General features: G+C 35.8%; 1 protein-coding gene across 1 annotated transcript in view; it reads right to left on the reverse strand.

The window, feature by feature from the left end:
* Window positions 1–14,161, reverse strand: part of LOC134749431 (putative phosphatidate phosphatase) — an 84,240-nt gene that overhangs the window by 19,900 nt on the left and 50,179 nt on the right. The window contains exon 3 of the mRNA XM_063684359.1: window positions 12,059–12,256. Coding sequence (XP_063540429.1) covers window positions 12,059–12,256 — 198 coding nt within the window. The remainder of the gene's footprint in view (window positions 1–12,058; window positions 12,257–14,161) is intronic.

The raw sequence follows: 14,161 nt of genomic DNA on the forward strand, positions 1-14,161 counted from the left end.
AAAATGGACGAGAATAATATCGAAAAAAAATCGTTTCAATATATATGAAGTTTAGTAATTTAACATGTTGGGTTGGATATTATCTTAGAAATCGAAATACGATCGGTCACTTGTTAACATATAATCGAGGGTGAAATTAAAGGTACAGGGGAAAAGAAAGTAGAAAGTAACGAATGTTGCATTGAGAAAAAAGACTGGAGTCACCACCATCGATAAGACATGACATAAATAATCTCCATAAAAAATAAAATAAACATAAAAATAGCACGTGCCGTGCCGTGCAAATAAACAAGAACACGAAACATGATCACTTTATTTTTTAATGTATCATCTTCTTAAAATATCCTGACGCCAGTCACTAATCATCACTCCAAAAGAAACAAACGAACTTGGACATTATTAACATTTCAACGTCAAGTAATTTGTAACAGTCGTCCGAAAATAAGTCAGTAATAATACGAGACAAGACAACGAGGGACCAAATCACTTACAAGACGTAGCCGGTCGGGCTAAAGCTGAAATAAAACGAGTTGAGACAGTTGATCGTATCCGGTCGAAGTGGTGCAAAAATGGCGACTGGAAGAGGCCAGGCGAAATTGCAAAGGAGAATGAGAAAATGTAAGATTAAGCAGCTACAAAAATATCAATTGGACACGGAAGATTGTTGTAAAAAGTAAGAAAATAACAAATAATTAGATTTTTTTTACAAATCGACTTCCAAAAATTTGGTCTAAATTCAGGTTAGAGAGGTCCTTTAGCATACTCTTTGACAATTTACGTTTCAATTTGAATAATCGTCTTAGTAATGACACAGAAATACGCAAATGTGCAGTAGGATTGAGAACTTAGTCTCATAAAAAAAATCTGATGATCAAGAATTAAAATTTTAAAAGACAGGTAGTAGCGTACAAAGATAGCAAATGAATAAAAATATTATACTTGAAAAAGGTTACCTACATCAAATAAGCGATACTTAAAGGGAACTGTAAAACCTAAAGCTGCCCCCATTCCTAAGTTAAATTCTGTGTTCGCGAAGCGGCAATATGTCTCTCAAGCAGCCTATTTGTATAATTTAGTTGATGCCACACTGTCTATCTATCCATTGCAGACATTTAAATGTAAAAGAGTAGTCCGGGAATGGTTACATACATTAAACTATGAGCAAACAGAGTTATTATTACATTCTAATGCTACGTCATAAATATATATACATTCAAATCAGCATATAAACGTATTAAAGAGTAATCTGCATCTATCTACCTATCTTTATTGTACGGTCTCGCAAATGCATACAAACACACACACAATATAAATATAAGTTAACATTTACATATAACAACATAACCTATTACTATCCTAATATTAAAACCTTCATGCTATACTTAAATGCATATACTTAAATACTTATTTTCTCTGTACCTACTCTCAGATTTGCATTGCATTGAACTGTTATCTTAACTATAACTTTAGTTTAGTTTAATTATAATTCAATTTGTTACTTTCTGTACCTACATAATTAATTATTATTGTACTGGTTGTACCCTTAACTTGCTGCTGGAAGAGCGGGGTCTCCTGTCACAAGTATTGCAATACTTACTAGGAGGTCCCAACCCTTTCTCAAATTGTAACACAATGATTGTGACTAATAAACGATTTTTCATTTTTTTCATTTCATTTTTTTTCAACTGTTTGACGAAGATGAATACCCTGTCAGTCATCAACGCAATTTATAAAGATTAAGTACTTCACGGAATTATATTTGAACAATGCATAAGTCAATCATAAGTAAACTGCAAAAAAAATTGCTCACCGTGCTTATCCCGCAATTCATTCGCTCGACATAAATAACACCCAAACGATCATGACAAGACTAATTTCAAAATATATTCATTGTCACGCAAATACACTTGAGAGAGTTTTCGAAATACAAACGAATGAACATATTCAACGTAACCAGTGTTGGTGAAGATGACAATGCTGATTCAAGTACTTGTACTTCTGAAGCGTTTCAAAAGCAAATAAGCTACGCTTGGAAGGGTTTTAAACACAGATGGCCAGTACGTGACAGATACGAAAAGTAATAATGATAACGAAATCAATAAAGTTACTCATCACGGTGACAGTTGTGTGAATGAAGGGATTTTATATGAACCATATGAGGTCGTTGTATAAAAGAGTCAAGGGCATGGGGATAGCAGAATGCAGAATGCATCGTCGCGGGTCGCTAGCCAAGCGTGCTGTGGTTTGAACACACCTTTGTTTGAATGAACCGATTTCAACTGCTTGCCTGGTCGTATATTGATTGCTACTGGATGTGCGAGAGTAAGCGAGGCAAGATCTCACAGGGACCAGTATAAATTGATCCCGAGACCCCACGTTTATGCATAAACAGAGATCGTATTTATACTGGTCTGTTAAAAATTAAACACGATTTGAATGCCGACGATTCCCCTTCGGTAACGTCACTCAAACGATCATTTACATAAACCAAATATAGTTGTGCAAGGTAATGAGCAGTAATTTAAATAAAAACGTCAAGGGGTCAGACTGGATAGTCATACTTGTTATGAACAAAATGCTGCACTTCATGATAAAAGCAAGCCGCTTTGCACAGTGATAGTAGGGACCAAACTGAGCGATTTGACCCGCAGCAGCGGCAGTTTCACCCCTTAGGAACAGAGATGGCGCCACTTATTTAAAAAATATTTCAAAAATTCTACAAACTAAACCTATGAACCGATTTAAATATTTAATATCTCAAATGAAAGCTCATTATATACATTACATTTAAAAAAATATATAAAAAATATATACTGAATACTTTTGACAAAAAACGGCATCTTAAGTTTTTTTTTTTCTCGATTGATAGTTTTTACTTGATTTCTCAAAAAAAATGTATGGAACATGAATAGTTTAATGCATGTATATATTACTGAATAAATAACAAGTATTATAAAAAAAACCCGACACCGATACCTCTCATACTTCACGAAATATGAATGTTTGACTGTGAGTGTAAATTTCTTCAAAATATATTTCAAAAAATTCTACAAGATAAACTACTTGACCGATTTCAATGTTTAATATCTAAAATAAAAGCTCATTATATACATTACTTATAAAAAAATACTCGAAAAACATATACTGAATACTTTTGGCAAAACATGTCATCTTAAGTTTTTTTTTCTTACTCGATTGATAGTTTTTACTTGATTTCTTAAAAAAATTTTATGGAATATGAATAGTTTAATACATGTATATGTTACTGAATAAATAACAAGTATTATATAAAAAAACCCGACACCGATACCTTTTATTCTTCACGAAATATTTAAGTTCAATTATGCACGCTCTTACAAATAAATTTATTTAAAAGAAATCTTCAACCGCAGTAAGTGCACTGATTTTAATATGAAATGTGTCATATGAAAAGAAATCACCCAATTTAGTTTAATAAATAAAAAATAAATAAATAAAACCTGAATAAAGTTTTTTCCTGGTGCTGAATTACAAAAAAAAATATAACAAAATAAAAAAATATTTTTAGTTAAAGTGACTACATTCGTAAACAAAAAACTTAAATGTCCTCTTCGGGTTCACCGGTAGATGTAGAACTAAAAAAGAAAAGTCGTTTTGAAGGACTCGTACCATTCCAATACTACAAAATCACCGATCATACATAAACTGGTTGCTGTAGATTACTGTTGAATTATTTTTGTGCCTAGCTGATTACCATTAAACCTATAATTTTGTGCCAAACCTATAATCAGTGTTCAGCAACTCAGCATGCAAAATATAACCCTGGATTGAAAATTACATTAACTTAATTTTAATTTGTACAGCCACCTTTGCATGATTTACACTGGGCTGTGCATGGTAAGCAGACGCGACGACAGTCGACACCCACAACGCATAGTTTCGCAGCCAGATTGGGAGCCACAATGGTCCAAGAGGCTTAATTGCGACCAAATCACTGTAACTGCAGACAATTCTGCAGTGCAACTCTCTTTTTCCTTAGTCCATCCCTAAGAAGATGTACATGTGTTCAGCGTTGGAGGTAATGGCGACCAAATGAAAGCAGGGAATACTGATATCTAAATTTAATGTTTACAGAAGGCTGGTTAGAAAATTGTGAGTTTATCTACATACATGTAGAAGCTTATATACTTAAGTACAGCGCCACACTATGACACTACGGATTGGTTATGAACTATTACATACATTGACATAGCTAACAGCTTATTGAGCACTTATACTAGTACACAATAGTTTCGGTAGATGTCACCTTTACATATCATAGGACTGTGGTGCCACATACAGACGATTGAGAGACTTAATCTGTCTAGATTAGGTAAGTAGGTATTTAGGTATGCTAATACCTACTTATCTGTTACCTACTTGATAGGTCTTAACAACATGGTATGGAAACTTCTGGTTCCAGAGGAGCGTTTCCCCATATATGGCCCGCTTGGTAAGCTGCTCGAAGTGCATGTTTATAGAGAGCAGCTGATGTAGGTGGCAGGCTTGTAACAAGCTTGTTTTTTGAAATTGTAACTATAGCAAAACAATAACACAAATCTAGGGTTACTTTATACTAAAATTAAAATATGTAGGTACACACCTAACAACTGACAAAATCAAAAACTTAAAAGTTGACGTACTCATATTTTCCCGTCTTTTTATAGTGGCCAGAGAAAGGCAGCTTGATCTGAACGAATTCTTTTAGTACGAAAACCAAATTTGTCCACGTTCGTTGTCAGTCAATGGAGGGCTTCGTTCAGGGAACAAATCTCTCGGCCAATTTCAAAGCAGATGATTTGGCCGAGAAATTGGAACCTGCCTACCCTGCCACCTACATCATGCACTTCGAGCAGCTTACCAAGCGGGCCATATATGGGGAAACGCTCTGAAATCAGAAGTTTCCATACCATGTCCATCTTCTTGGGGATGGACTAAGGAAAAAGAGAGTTGGACTCCAGAATCGCGGCAATTACAGCGATTTGGTCGTAATTAAGCCTCTTGGACCATTGTGGCTGTAAATCTGGCTGCGAAACTATGCGTTATGGGTGTCATCGCGTCAGCTTACCATGTATAGCCCAGTGTAAATCATGCAAAGGTGGCTGTACAAATCAAAAGTAAGTTAATGTAGTTCTCAATCCAGGGTTATTTTGCATGCTGACCACTGATTATAGGTCTGACACAAAATTATAGGTTTAATGGTAATCAGCTAGGCACAAATATAATTCAACAGTAATCTACAGCAACCAGTTCATGTATGATCGGTGATTTTGTAGTATTGAAATGGTACGAGTGCTTCAAATCGACTTTTCTTTTTCAGTTCTACATCTACCGAAGAGGACATTTAAGTTTTTTGTTAACAAATGTAGTCACTTTAAATAAAAATAATCTCTATTTTGTTGAAATAAAACTATGAAAACGGATTATATCGCGTATATTGAATTTATAATACATCCCGACGTTTCGAACTTATATACTACGCGATATAATCCGTTTTCATAGTTTTATTTCATGGGTAACTATCGCGGTAACCGAAGACAATATTACTCTATTTTGTTATTTTTTTTGTAATTCAGCACCAGGAAAAAACTTTATTCAGTTTTAATTTATTTATTTTTTATTTATTAAACTAAATAGGGTGATTTCTTTTCATATGACACATTTCATATTAAAATCAGTGCACTTACTGCAGTTGAAGATTTCTTTTAAATAAATTTATTTGTAAGAGCGTGCATAATTGAACTTAAATATTTCGTGAAGAATAAAAGGTATCGGTGTCGGGTTTTTTTTATAATACTTGTTATTTATTCAGTAATATATACATGTATTAAACTATACATGTTCCATATATTTTTTTAAAGAAATCAAGTAAAAACTATCAATTGAGTAAGAAAAAAAACTTAAGATGCCGTTTTTTGCCAAAAGTATTCAGTATATGTTTTTTGAGTATTTTTTTATAAATAATGTATATAATGAGCTTTTATTTTAGATATTAAACATTGAAATCGGTCAAATAGTTTAGCTTGTGAAATTTTTTGAAATATATTTTAAAGAAATTTACACTCACATTCAAACCTTCATATTTCGTGAAGTATGAGAGGTATCGGTGTCGAGTTTTTTGTATATTACTTGTTGTTTATTCAGTAATATGCACATGTAATAAACTATTCATGTTCCATACATTTTTTTAAAGAAATCAAGTAAAAACTATCAATCGAGTAAAAAAAAAACTTAAGATGCCGTTTTTTGACAAAAGTATGCAGTATATATTTTTTGAGTATTTTTTTAAATGTAACGTATATAATAAGCTTTCATTTGAGATATTAAACATTTAAATCGGTTCATTGATTTAGCTTGTAGAATTTTTTGAAATATTTTTTTAATAAGTGGCGCCATCTCTGTTCCTAAGGGGTGAAACTTGCGCTGCTGCAGGTCAAATCACTCAGTGTGGTCCCTTCTATCACTGTGCAAAGCGGCTTGCTTTTATCATGAAGTGCAGCATCCGGGCAAAAAATGGCCATAACAAGTATGACTAGGAGTAAACTTAACCGTTTTGTTATGGGCTTATTCTTCTAAATTAGTTAATCCCTAAACGCAATTTTTAAAACTATTGTCTCATGTTACCTACACTAATTGAGAAATTTGAGATTTTGACAGAAAACATTCTTCACGAATATATTTTGACACCATCAACAAACTATCAATACCAGCATACTACGGTGGATGTTACGATATTTTTGAATGCTTAAATAAAGTAGATATTTTGGTAGATCTTAGGTACCTACTGTAATATGGGACTCTTAATGAATAAAGAGTACACATGCTCTACAGTTTATTTTTGTTTTCATTTTATACACATAATATTTCTGACATCACGCTCCAAAAAACCTTCTAATTGTTGCAAAAAATAACCCACGCGAACATTTGCGTCACCGCAACGGATAAAATGGCACTTAAACACCTACGGCTAGTTAAAATGGGAATAAAAATGTTAAGACATGTGGCTTGTATTGAATTGTGGCTTATAATGTCTTGCACAAGTGCTTGATCGAAAAATAAAGGTAAATATAAAAGGAAAAACAATAATAAAGCACATAAAAACCTTGAACCATGTAGTTTCGTGCTGCCGGCCGCCTAGCAACAAGATTTGCGAAGCGAAAGAACAGTTTGAACACTTCTTTCGCTTTACAATTTGCAAAAAAATGTTTAACAATAAAATTAAACGAAGAGTTAACAGGACTCCAAGTTTAGGATCGAAATAAAAACGTTAAACCATATGGTTTAGTGCCGTTCTAAATGCCTAATCTACATTTAGCGGTTTTGGAAAATACATCGCGAATGCATCGAAATAATCAGCAAAGGCATGCGTTTTGTAAAAAAAATATGTTAGGACGGAACAAAAACCCGTAAACCATATAGTTTACCACCCAATGACACTGACACTGACAATGGATACTCAGCAGCAAAAGTTAAAAACGAATGAAGTGTTTAAATTAAACCGCTCTCTTGCTCAACATTTAAAAGACAATAAAACACCTACGGCTAGTTAGGACGGAAATAAAAACGTTAAACCATATGGTTTACCGCCGTTGGACCAATAAGTCAAATTACAAGACGCGGGGCGGCGAAGCGCATCGCCGTGCATTATTTATACCGGCTGCACCTCTTTACTGCGTGTACGCACGTACGATTGTAAACGACAAGATTGATTCTCCACGGGTTTACCTGATAATAGATAGGGATATACGTCCAGATATGTTTGGAAAATGTGCTTGTCGTAAAAATTAGTATCATGTATGGCGGGAATTAAGAACATATACATATATGTATGTCGCAGATACATTTAAGACAGATCAGACAGAATCTGAATGTATAGCGAAATAAAGAATCTTGTTTTTGATTTGTTTTAAGTTTATTCCGTGAATGTTAGAAAAAGCAGTGATTATAAAATAAAATCGTTAAGTATGTAGTTTATTGAACTTTGTCGTTGCTGAACTCGATTTAAATAATTCTACGTTCCTAGAATTTTGTACGCACGAGTCTGATTATAAACGACAAGATTTATCTTATCTAATTATAAAGAACCAAATATTCTTGGGATAAATTTGTATAATACCTCTGGTTTTCAGGCAATCTGCCAATGTTGGTGTACATCACCAATAGATTTTATTCATTTCAAGCTTCGTCTTTCATTAAAAGTTCCAGGACCTGAAAGTAAGATAAGTTACAGTATTGCCGATATTTACGTCACGTTTGATTTTGTCTGGGATCGTGAACGATGTAAATATACAGTCAATACATGACTATACATATCCAAGCTTGATTTGTGGTACAGTAATTAAGCCAAAGGTTGTCCGAGATTTTGAGTTTTTGAGAAGTCTTGTAAGCTAGTGATGACGGATAGATAGCTAATATTTGGTATGAAATGTTAGTTAAATGTTAAGATTTAAAATTCTACAATTTATTCTGCAAGAAGGCCTCAAGAGATCTTTCACAAGTTAGACTTTGAACTTGTATTGTGCCTACTCGATTACTTTATTACATGATTCGGTCACATTGATGAAGATAAAGAAAGGCAGATCAGTGAATAATGACGGAATGTTGTTAAACTTGCCATCAAAACCTGAAATAAAGACTAGAATAAGAGTCAAGCAAGAAAAATACTGTCAAAGAAAAAAAACATTCAAGTGAAATCGCAGCGGTCGCGTCTAAAATATTAGTCCGTGCGTCGCCATCGAACAGAGATGCCGAGACGAGCCACCCAGACGCTAAAACGTCACTTAAGACCTGAGCATAGACTGCGTAAATATAGCGCTTTGCAGGATTAACGGACTCGCATCCTTGACTGGCAGCAGTAGGTATTCCATGCCTGAAATTGTGTTGCCAATTCAAAACTCATATCCTTTCATATGTGTGTGGTGTTCAAAAATCATGAGTTCAAACCTCAGTTGTGCTGTACAGAGCAGAAAAAATCGCTCGCTGCCAGATTATCGCGTGACTCCGGTTGTATGACGACTACGTGTCGATGTAGCTTGCTCCCTTCAGGAGTATATCTAGACTAGTAGCGTAATTAGGTATAAGATTCTTGAATCTTGATCTCTAATAAAGGGCGTAAAAGACCCAGAGTATCTACATTAAACTTGTGTTGTCTGTGACCCGATCCTCCACACCCTGAGCTAACCTGGAAACCTTCACTAAGCCCCGCAGGCTGAAGGATATGTATGGTTCGCCCTCAGCGATAACCATTACATTTGGGTCATAAGCTCCATACTTGACGTAGCACTTGATATGAAAACTTAGCGGGGTCCATGGTCCGGGGGCGACTCTAGATATGACGCAATGATCTAGATAGGTCAAGTCGATTCAATTAGGTATGTTTAATGCTGGAGGTCAATCAAGTACTTTAAACCGGTTATGAGCAAACACCTTTATAGCAAAATGCCTAAAACGAATGTCTAAAAAGCCTATAGATATACCTAATAAGCAAATTGCATTAAAATCATATTGCCTAAGGTTTAAAACATCTAAAACGCAAAAACCACCCACGGTAAGCCCAAGGAGGCTTGTGTTATGAGTACTCAGACACCGATATATATCTCTATGTTCATCAGTTTCATCACTACATTTTTGCAAATAAATTTCTTTATCTATAAATTAAACTAATCGGAAACTTCAATGTTCTTCATATTACAAACATGTAAGAATATAAGATATTTTCATTTAGTTAGTCGTTAGACGATGCGTGCGGGCACAAACCGCGAACGCACTCATAAAATAACCATAAAACAAGCATAACTATTTTATTTTAATATAAATGAGTAGATAGAATACATTATTTTACGTTTACGTTAACAAGAAAGGCTAAAAGAATATTGAAAAAAGAAAACAGATCATTTGAGCTAATAAATAGGCTTTGTAGAGAAAGAGACATGCCTGCCTACATAATTAGACACGTTTATTAGCATGAAATCTTCATGTTGGAGATACTACATATAAAGGGGTGGCCAAATTTAGATACTTAGGCTGCACTGTCACCGACACCAACACTCGGGAGGAGGAAATTGACATCCGGATTCAGAACGCCTTACGATGTAGTGCCGCCCTTCATAAAGTGTTAGTGTCCATCAAGCTCCTGAGTAAAAACACAAAACTGCGTATATATAAGACGGTCATACGGCCGATACTCATGTACGGATGCGAGACTTGGACGCTAACACTTAAAGAAGAAAACAAGCTCCTGGTGGCAGAAAGGAGAATACTTAGAAAAATCCTGGGTCCTGTGAGAAGGGAAGATGGCAGTTTTTAGACTCCGGAAAAACGTCGAGATTGAAGATCTTGTGGCTGCACCCAACATTATAGGCGAGACAAAAGCTCACCGTCTCCGCTGGTTCGGCCACGTTTTGAGAATGGAGGAGGATCGCGGCGTTAAAAGGGCGTACTTGGGACGCCAGGTGGGGCGGAGGCCGATCGGACGTCCCAGGTATCGCTGGGGCGATGCTGTTGGAGTAGATTTGAGCGCTTGCCATGCCGATAACTGGCGGGAGATGGCACAGGATCGAGACGACTGGCGTATACTCGTGTCGGAGGCCAAGACTCATTTTGGGTCGCTGCGCCATTAAGTAAGTAGTAAGTATTAGCATGAAAGAGGAAAAATCGTAAAACCGACAAGTTTTTCTTGTACGTTAGTCAAGCCTAAATGTGACGTTTTCAACTAAAAGGTACCACATTGTCGCTTGTTGATAAGGTTGATTTCTAATTGAAGCTATATGGAAATAGCGCCTTACTGACAAGCGACAATAAGCACCCTTTTGGTTGAAAATGGCACAAATAGCACACGTTTCGCAATACCTCCACTTTTCACAAAGAAAATAAGTATTAGCTTATGTAACATCTAATGTTGCCAACAGAATTATTTACGCTTCATTACTGATGGCCATAGAGATAGCATGAAATAATTTTCCATCATAAGGTGTACAGTCGCCATCAGATATATTGGAGCGGCCAAGGTGCTCACAAATGTCTGATCACGCCTCTATTGCCTGGGCGTTAGAGTGCGTGTTCAGATATTGTGAACACCTTGCCCGCTCCGATATATCCGATGGCGACTGTACGTGGAAATGTTCACGTATTGTCTTTCCACGTTCAATGTTATCAGAGACGCCACGTTTCGCTAATGCAAATGTTTTCACGTCATTCAGTCTTCATATTGCATAAAATTGGTATTGTAGATTTTGCCTGGTTTGTTTTATGATAATTTATTCTATTGTTCTTGTCATAACTGTTGATGTTATCTAATTTACTTTTTACGATGCCTTCAGTTACTTGTATTGATTCTATTTAAGTATGTGTAAATATTGTTTGAACTATGATAGTTACTGAAGAATGACATGTATTTACTAAATAGCTCTTTTATCGTCCCATGAATATGTAGATTACATAAAAGTGGTTTTTAAAGCCATTTTACTGTTCCAACTACATAATTAATTATTAACTTGACGTGGCCATTAAATAGTGTTTCAAATTCAATTTAATTAAAATCTTTCCCGCTGAGAGAATAATTTACCTCGCAACAAAATTATCACTTTATATTTTTACATGCTGCGATACTTATTAATCAGGGATTTTTTTAAATATTTTCTTTGGATTGTATTGCTTGTATCTTTCCGGACCTATTTCACTTGATAAACTGATAAACTGCAGTCGTGATCATTCAATTTATCGAGAGTTTTGTAGGTTACGACAAACATAGAATATATTATATTCAAAGATGAGTTTTGCGAGCTAAACATCAGTTACTCCGAAATAACGAAAAAAGGATGTTGCATTGAAAGCTTCGAGATGTAGACAAAATGTGAAGTATAGAAACTATAATTGTCATAAAGAATGCACCCGGTAAATCTATGGATGCCTGCAACTCACATTTTCACATTTGTGCTATACGGATCCTTTGGTCCTATTGATAATGATAAGATTGAGCTGTGTGGAGTTGTGGACACCGGCGCCAAATGATTCTATAGTACAATATATGTAATGTACTTACATCGAAGAAGTGCGGCCGCAGCCTCCCAATGGTGTATTTGGCGATGTCAGTGGTTAGCTGCTGGCAGGCGCAGCCGAATAGAAACACGCCGACGACTCTGTAGGCCTCCCACACCCATGTGGGGATCTCCCTTCCCATGAGTTCCCGCGGGCGGCCACTCTTGTGGTCTCGGAGGTGGATCCATTCCGTAAGGCACATCTGAGGACAAAGAATTCAGTCAACATACATATCAACTATATAATGAGCGATTTATTCAAAATTACTATAAATTTTCTACGGACTTGGGTTGTTTTATTTTTATCATAGTTAAATGAGCACGCGACACTCGGTCTTGTAAACTAACATGTGTTAAACATGCGAGCAATAAAATTGTTTTTGCATAAACATCTTAATCTAACGATGTCTCGACAGCGTATGTTTCTCATCTAAGTGGGTTTTAAAAACAGTTCCAATGTACTGTGTCGCTCCATTATGTGTAACGTTAATGTACTCTTGAATTGTTTGTTATACTCATTTTTTGTCTTCTTCTATTTTCAATGTATAGTCTTCATTATTATCTTGAGTATTCACATGTATTTTATCGTAGCTGATGGTGTCTCTCTTTTTCGCATTCTCCTGGCTTTCGTTTTATTACTATAGAGCTGTAATTATATTAATTTAATTGGTAGTTATTTGTTCTATCTTTTGTCCCCAGCTGTTACTACATCAGCTTACTTAATACCCGTTTAATTCGCGTCGTAAAAGCCAATTATGTTGTTTTACGACTTTATGAGGAACTGTTTCCACAATAGAACGGCGATCAAATCGTAACCCACAACAGCTGAGACGTTTAAGCTATAAATAACCTACATTTAATGTTCAGTCTCCGTAAAATACTGCAACACTAGGCAGTGCAGCGCGTCATAATTCGTATCATTCGGAAATACGTTTAAACCTAAGGTGCTAATATTGATTGCATTGCTTGAACAATGAATGGCAATGACTCCTATCAAGGTTTTAAGTACAAAATAATATCCATGCGTATTGATTATCAAATTATGTCTATAGTATTATCAATTTATCATATGATGTTGATGACATGATGCATCAATTACATCATACTGAGTGTACCAAACGTCGGAAGAAATGTCCACATGTGTATAGCCTACGCATCTACGCATACTTAGCAAGCCTTATTCGGTATCTCTTATGTGACTCACCAGTCTCATATACTGCAATGTCAAGGACATTCTAATCTCATACGCCACTTACATGAATAAATGTGAAATGAATTAAAGTAATTGCAAACATAATACGATGCAAAATAACAAATCTCAGGGAACGCGTGTAAGTACATAGTAAGGACACATGGCACAAAACAAATGCTGAAAGTGGCACAGAAACATCCCGTATAGTGTCTTTGACCCTAGAGATAAGCGATGTCATAACGAGGATAACTACAGGCCGTGGGTTTTGTTTGCGCGGACGAGGTTGAGTCGCGTCCTCTGAAGAATCAGTGTAAAATTACCTCGAGATTGGTAACAAATATGCGTAAATAAACATCGATTTTATACTGGTTCGCTTTAGTTTTCGACTCTGTAAAGAAATAATATACACCGCAAAAGCCTAGTTGCGAAATATTTTCCTGTTACTTTTTCGTACTGGTACCATTTGACCCACAGATTCTTATCAACTGTGTGCAGACACAGTTCAGTCCAGTATCACTGGTTGTAAGCAGTGTAAATTATAATGTTGTGGAATTGTAGTTTGTGGCCTTGTTGATACGGTCCAGGGTCGGGTCGCACGCGCACCACATATTAATATTCGCAAATCTGAATTAGTTTTTTCATTGACACCGAATTGGGAATTAGAGCAGAGCAACCGATGTTCAATGTAAAAATGTTGATGTACCTAAAACCCGAAACCAGAAACCTGAAGCCAGTAGGGTAAACTCGCATTATTTGGTGACACGCCTAATTCGGTGATACAAGTTTTGAAGCATGACACCTAGGAAAGCTAGTGAATTAGGGCCTTTTAAATGGGACCTCACGGCTTCACGGCTTCGGCGGCTTTGCCGTGAGGTCCCATTTGTGGCATATATATAGCTGTTTGCCGTTGCTCGAA

Source organism: Cydia strobilella, chromosome 18 (genome assembly GCF_947568885.1).
Source record: "Cydia strobilella chromosome 18, ilCydStro3.1, whole genome shotgun sequence".
Classification (NCBI taxonomy): domain Eukaryota; kingdom Metazoa; phylum Arthropoda; class Insecta; order Lepidoptera; family Tortricidae; genus Cydia; species Cydia strobilella.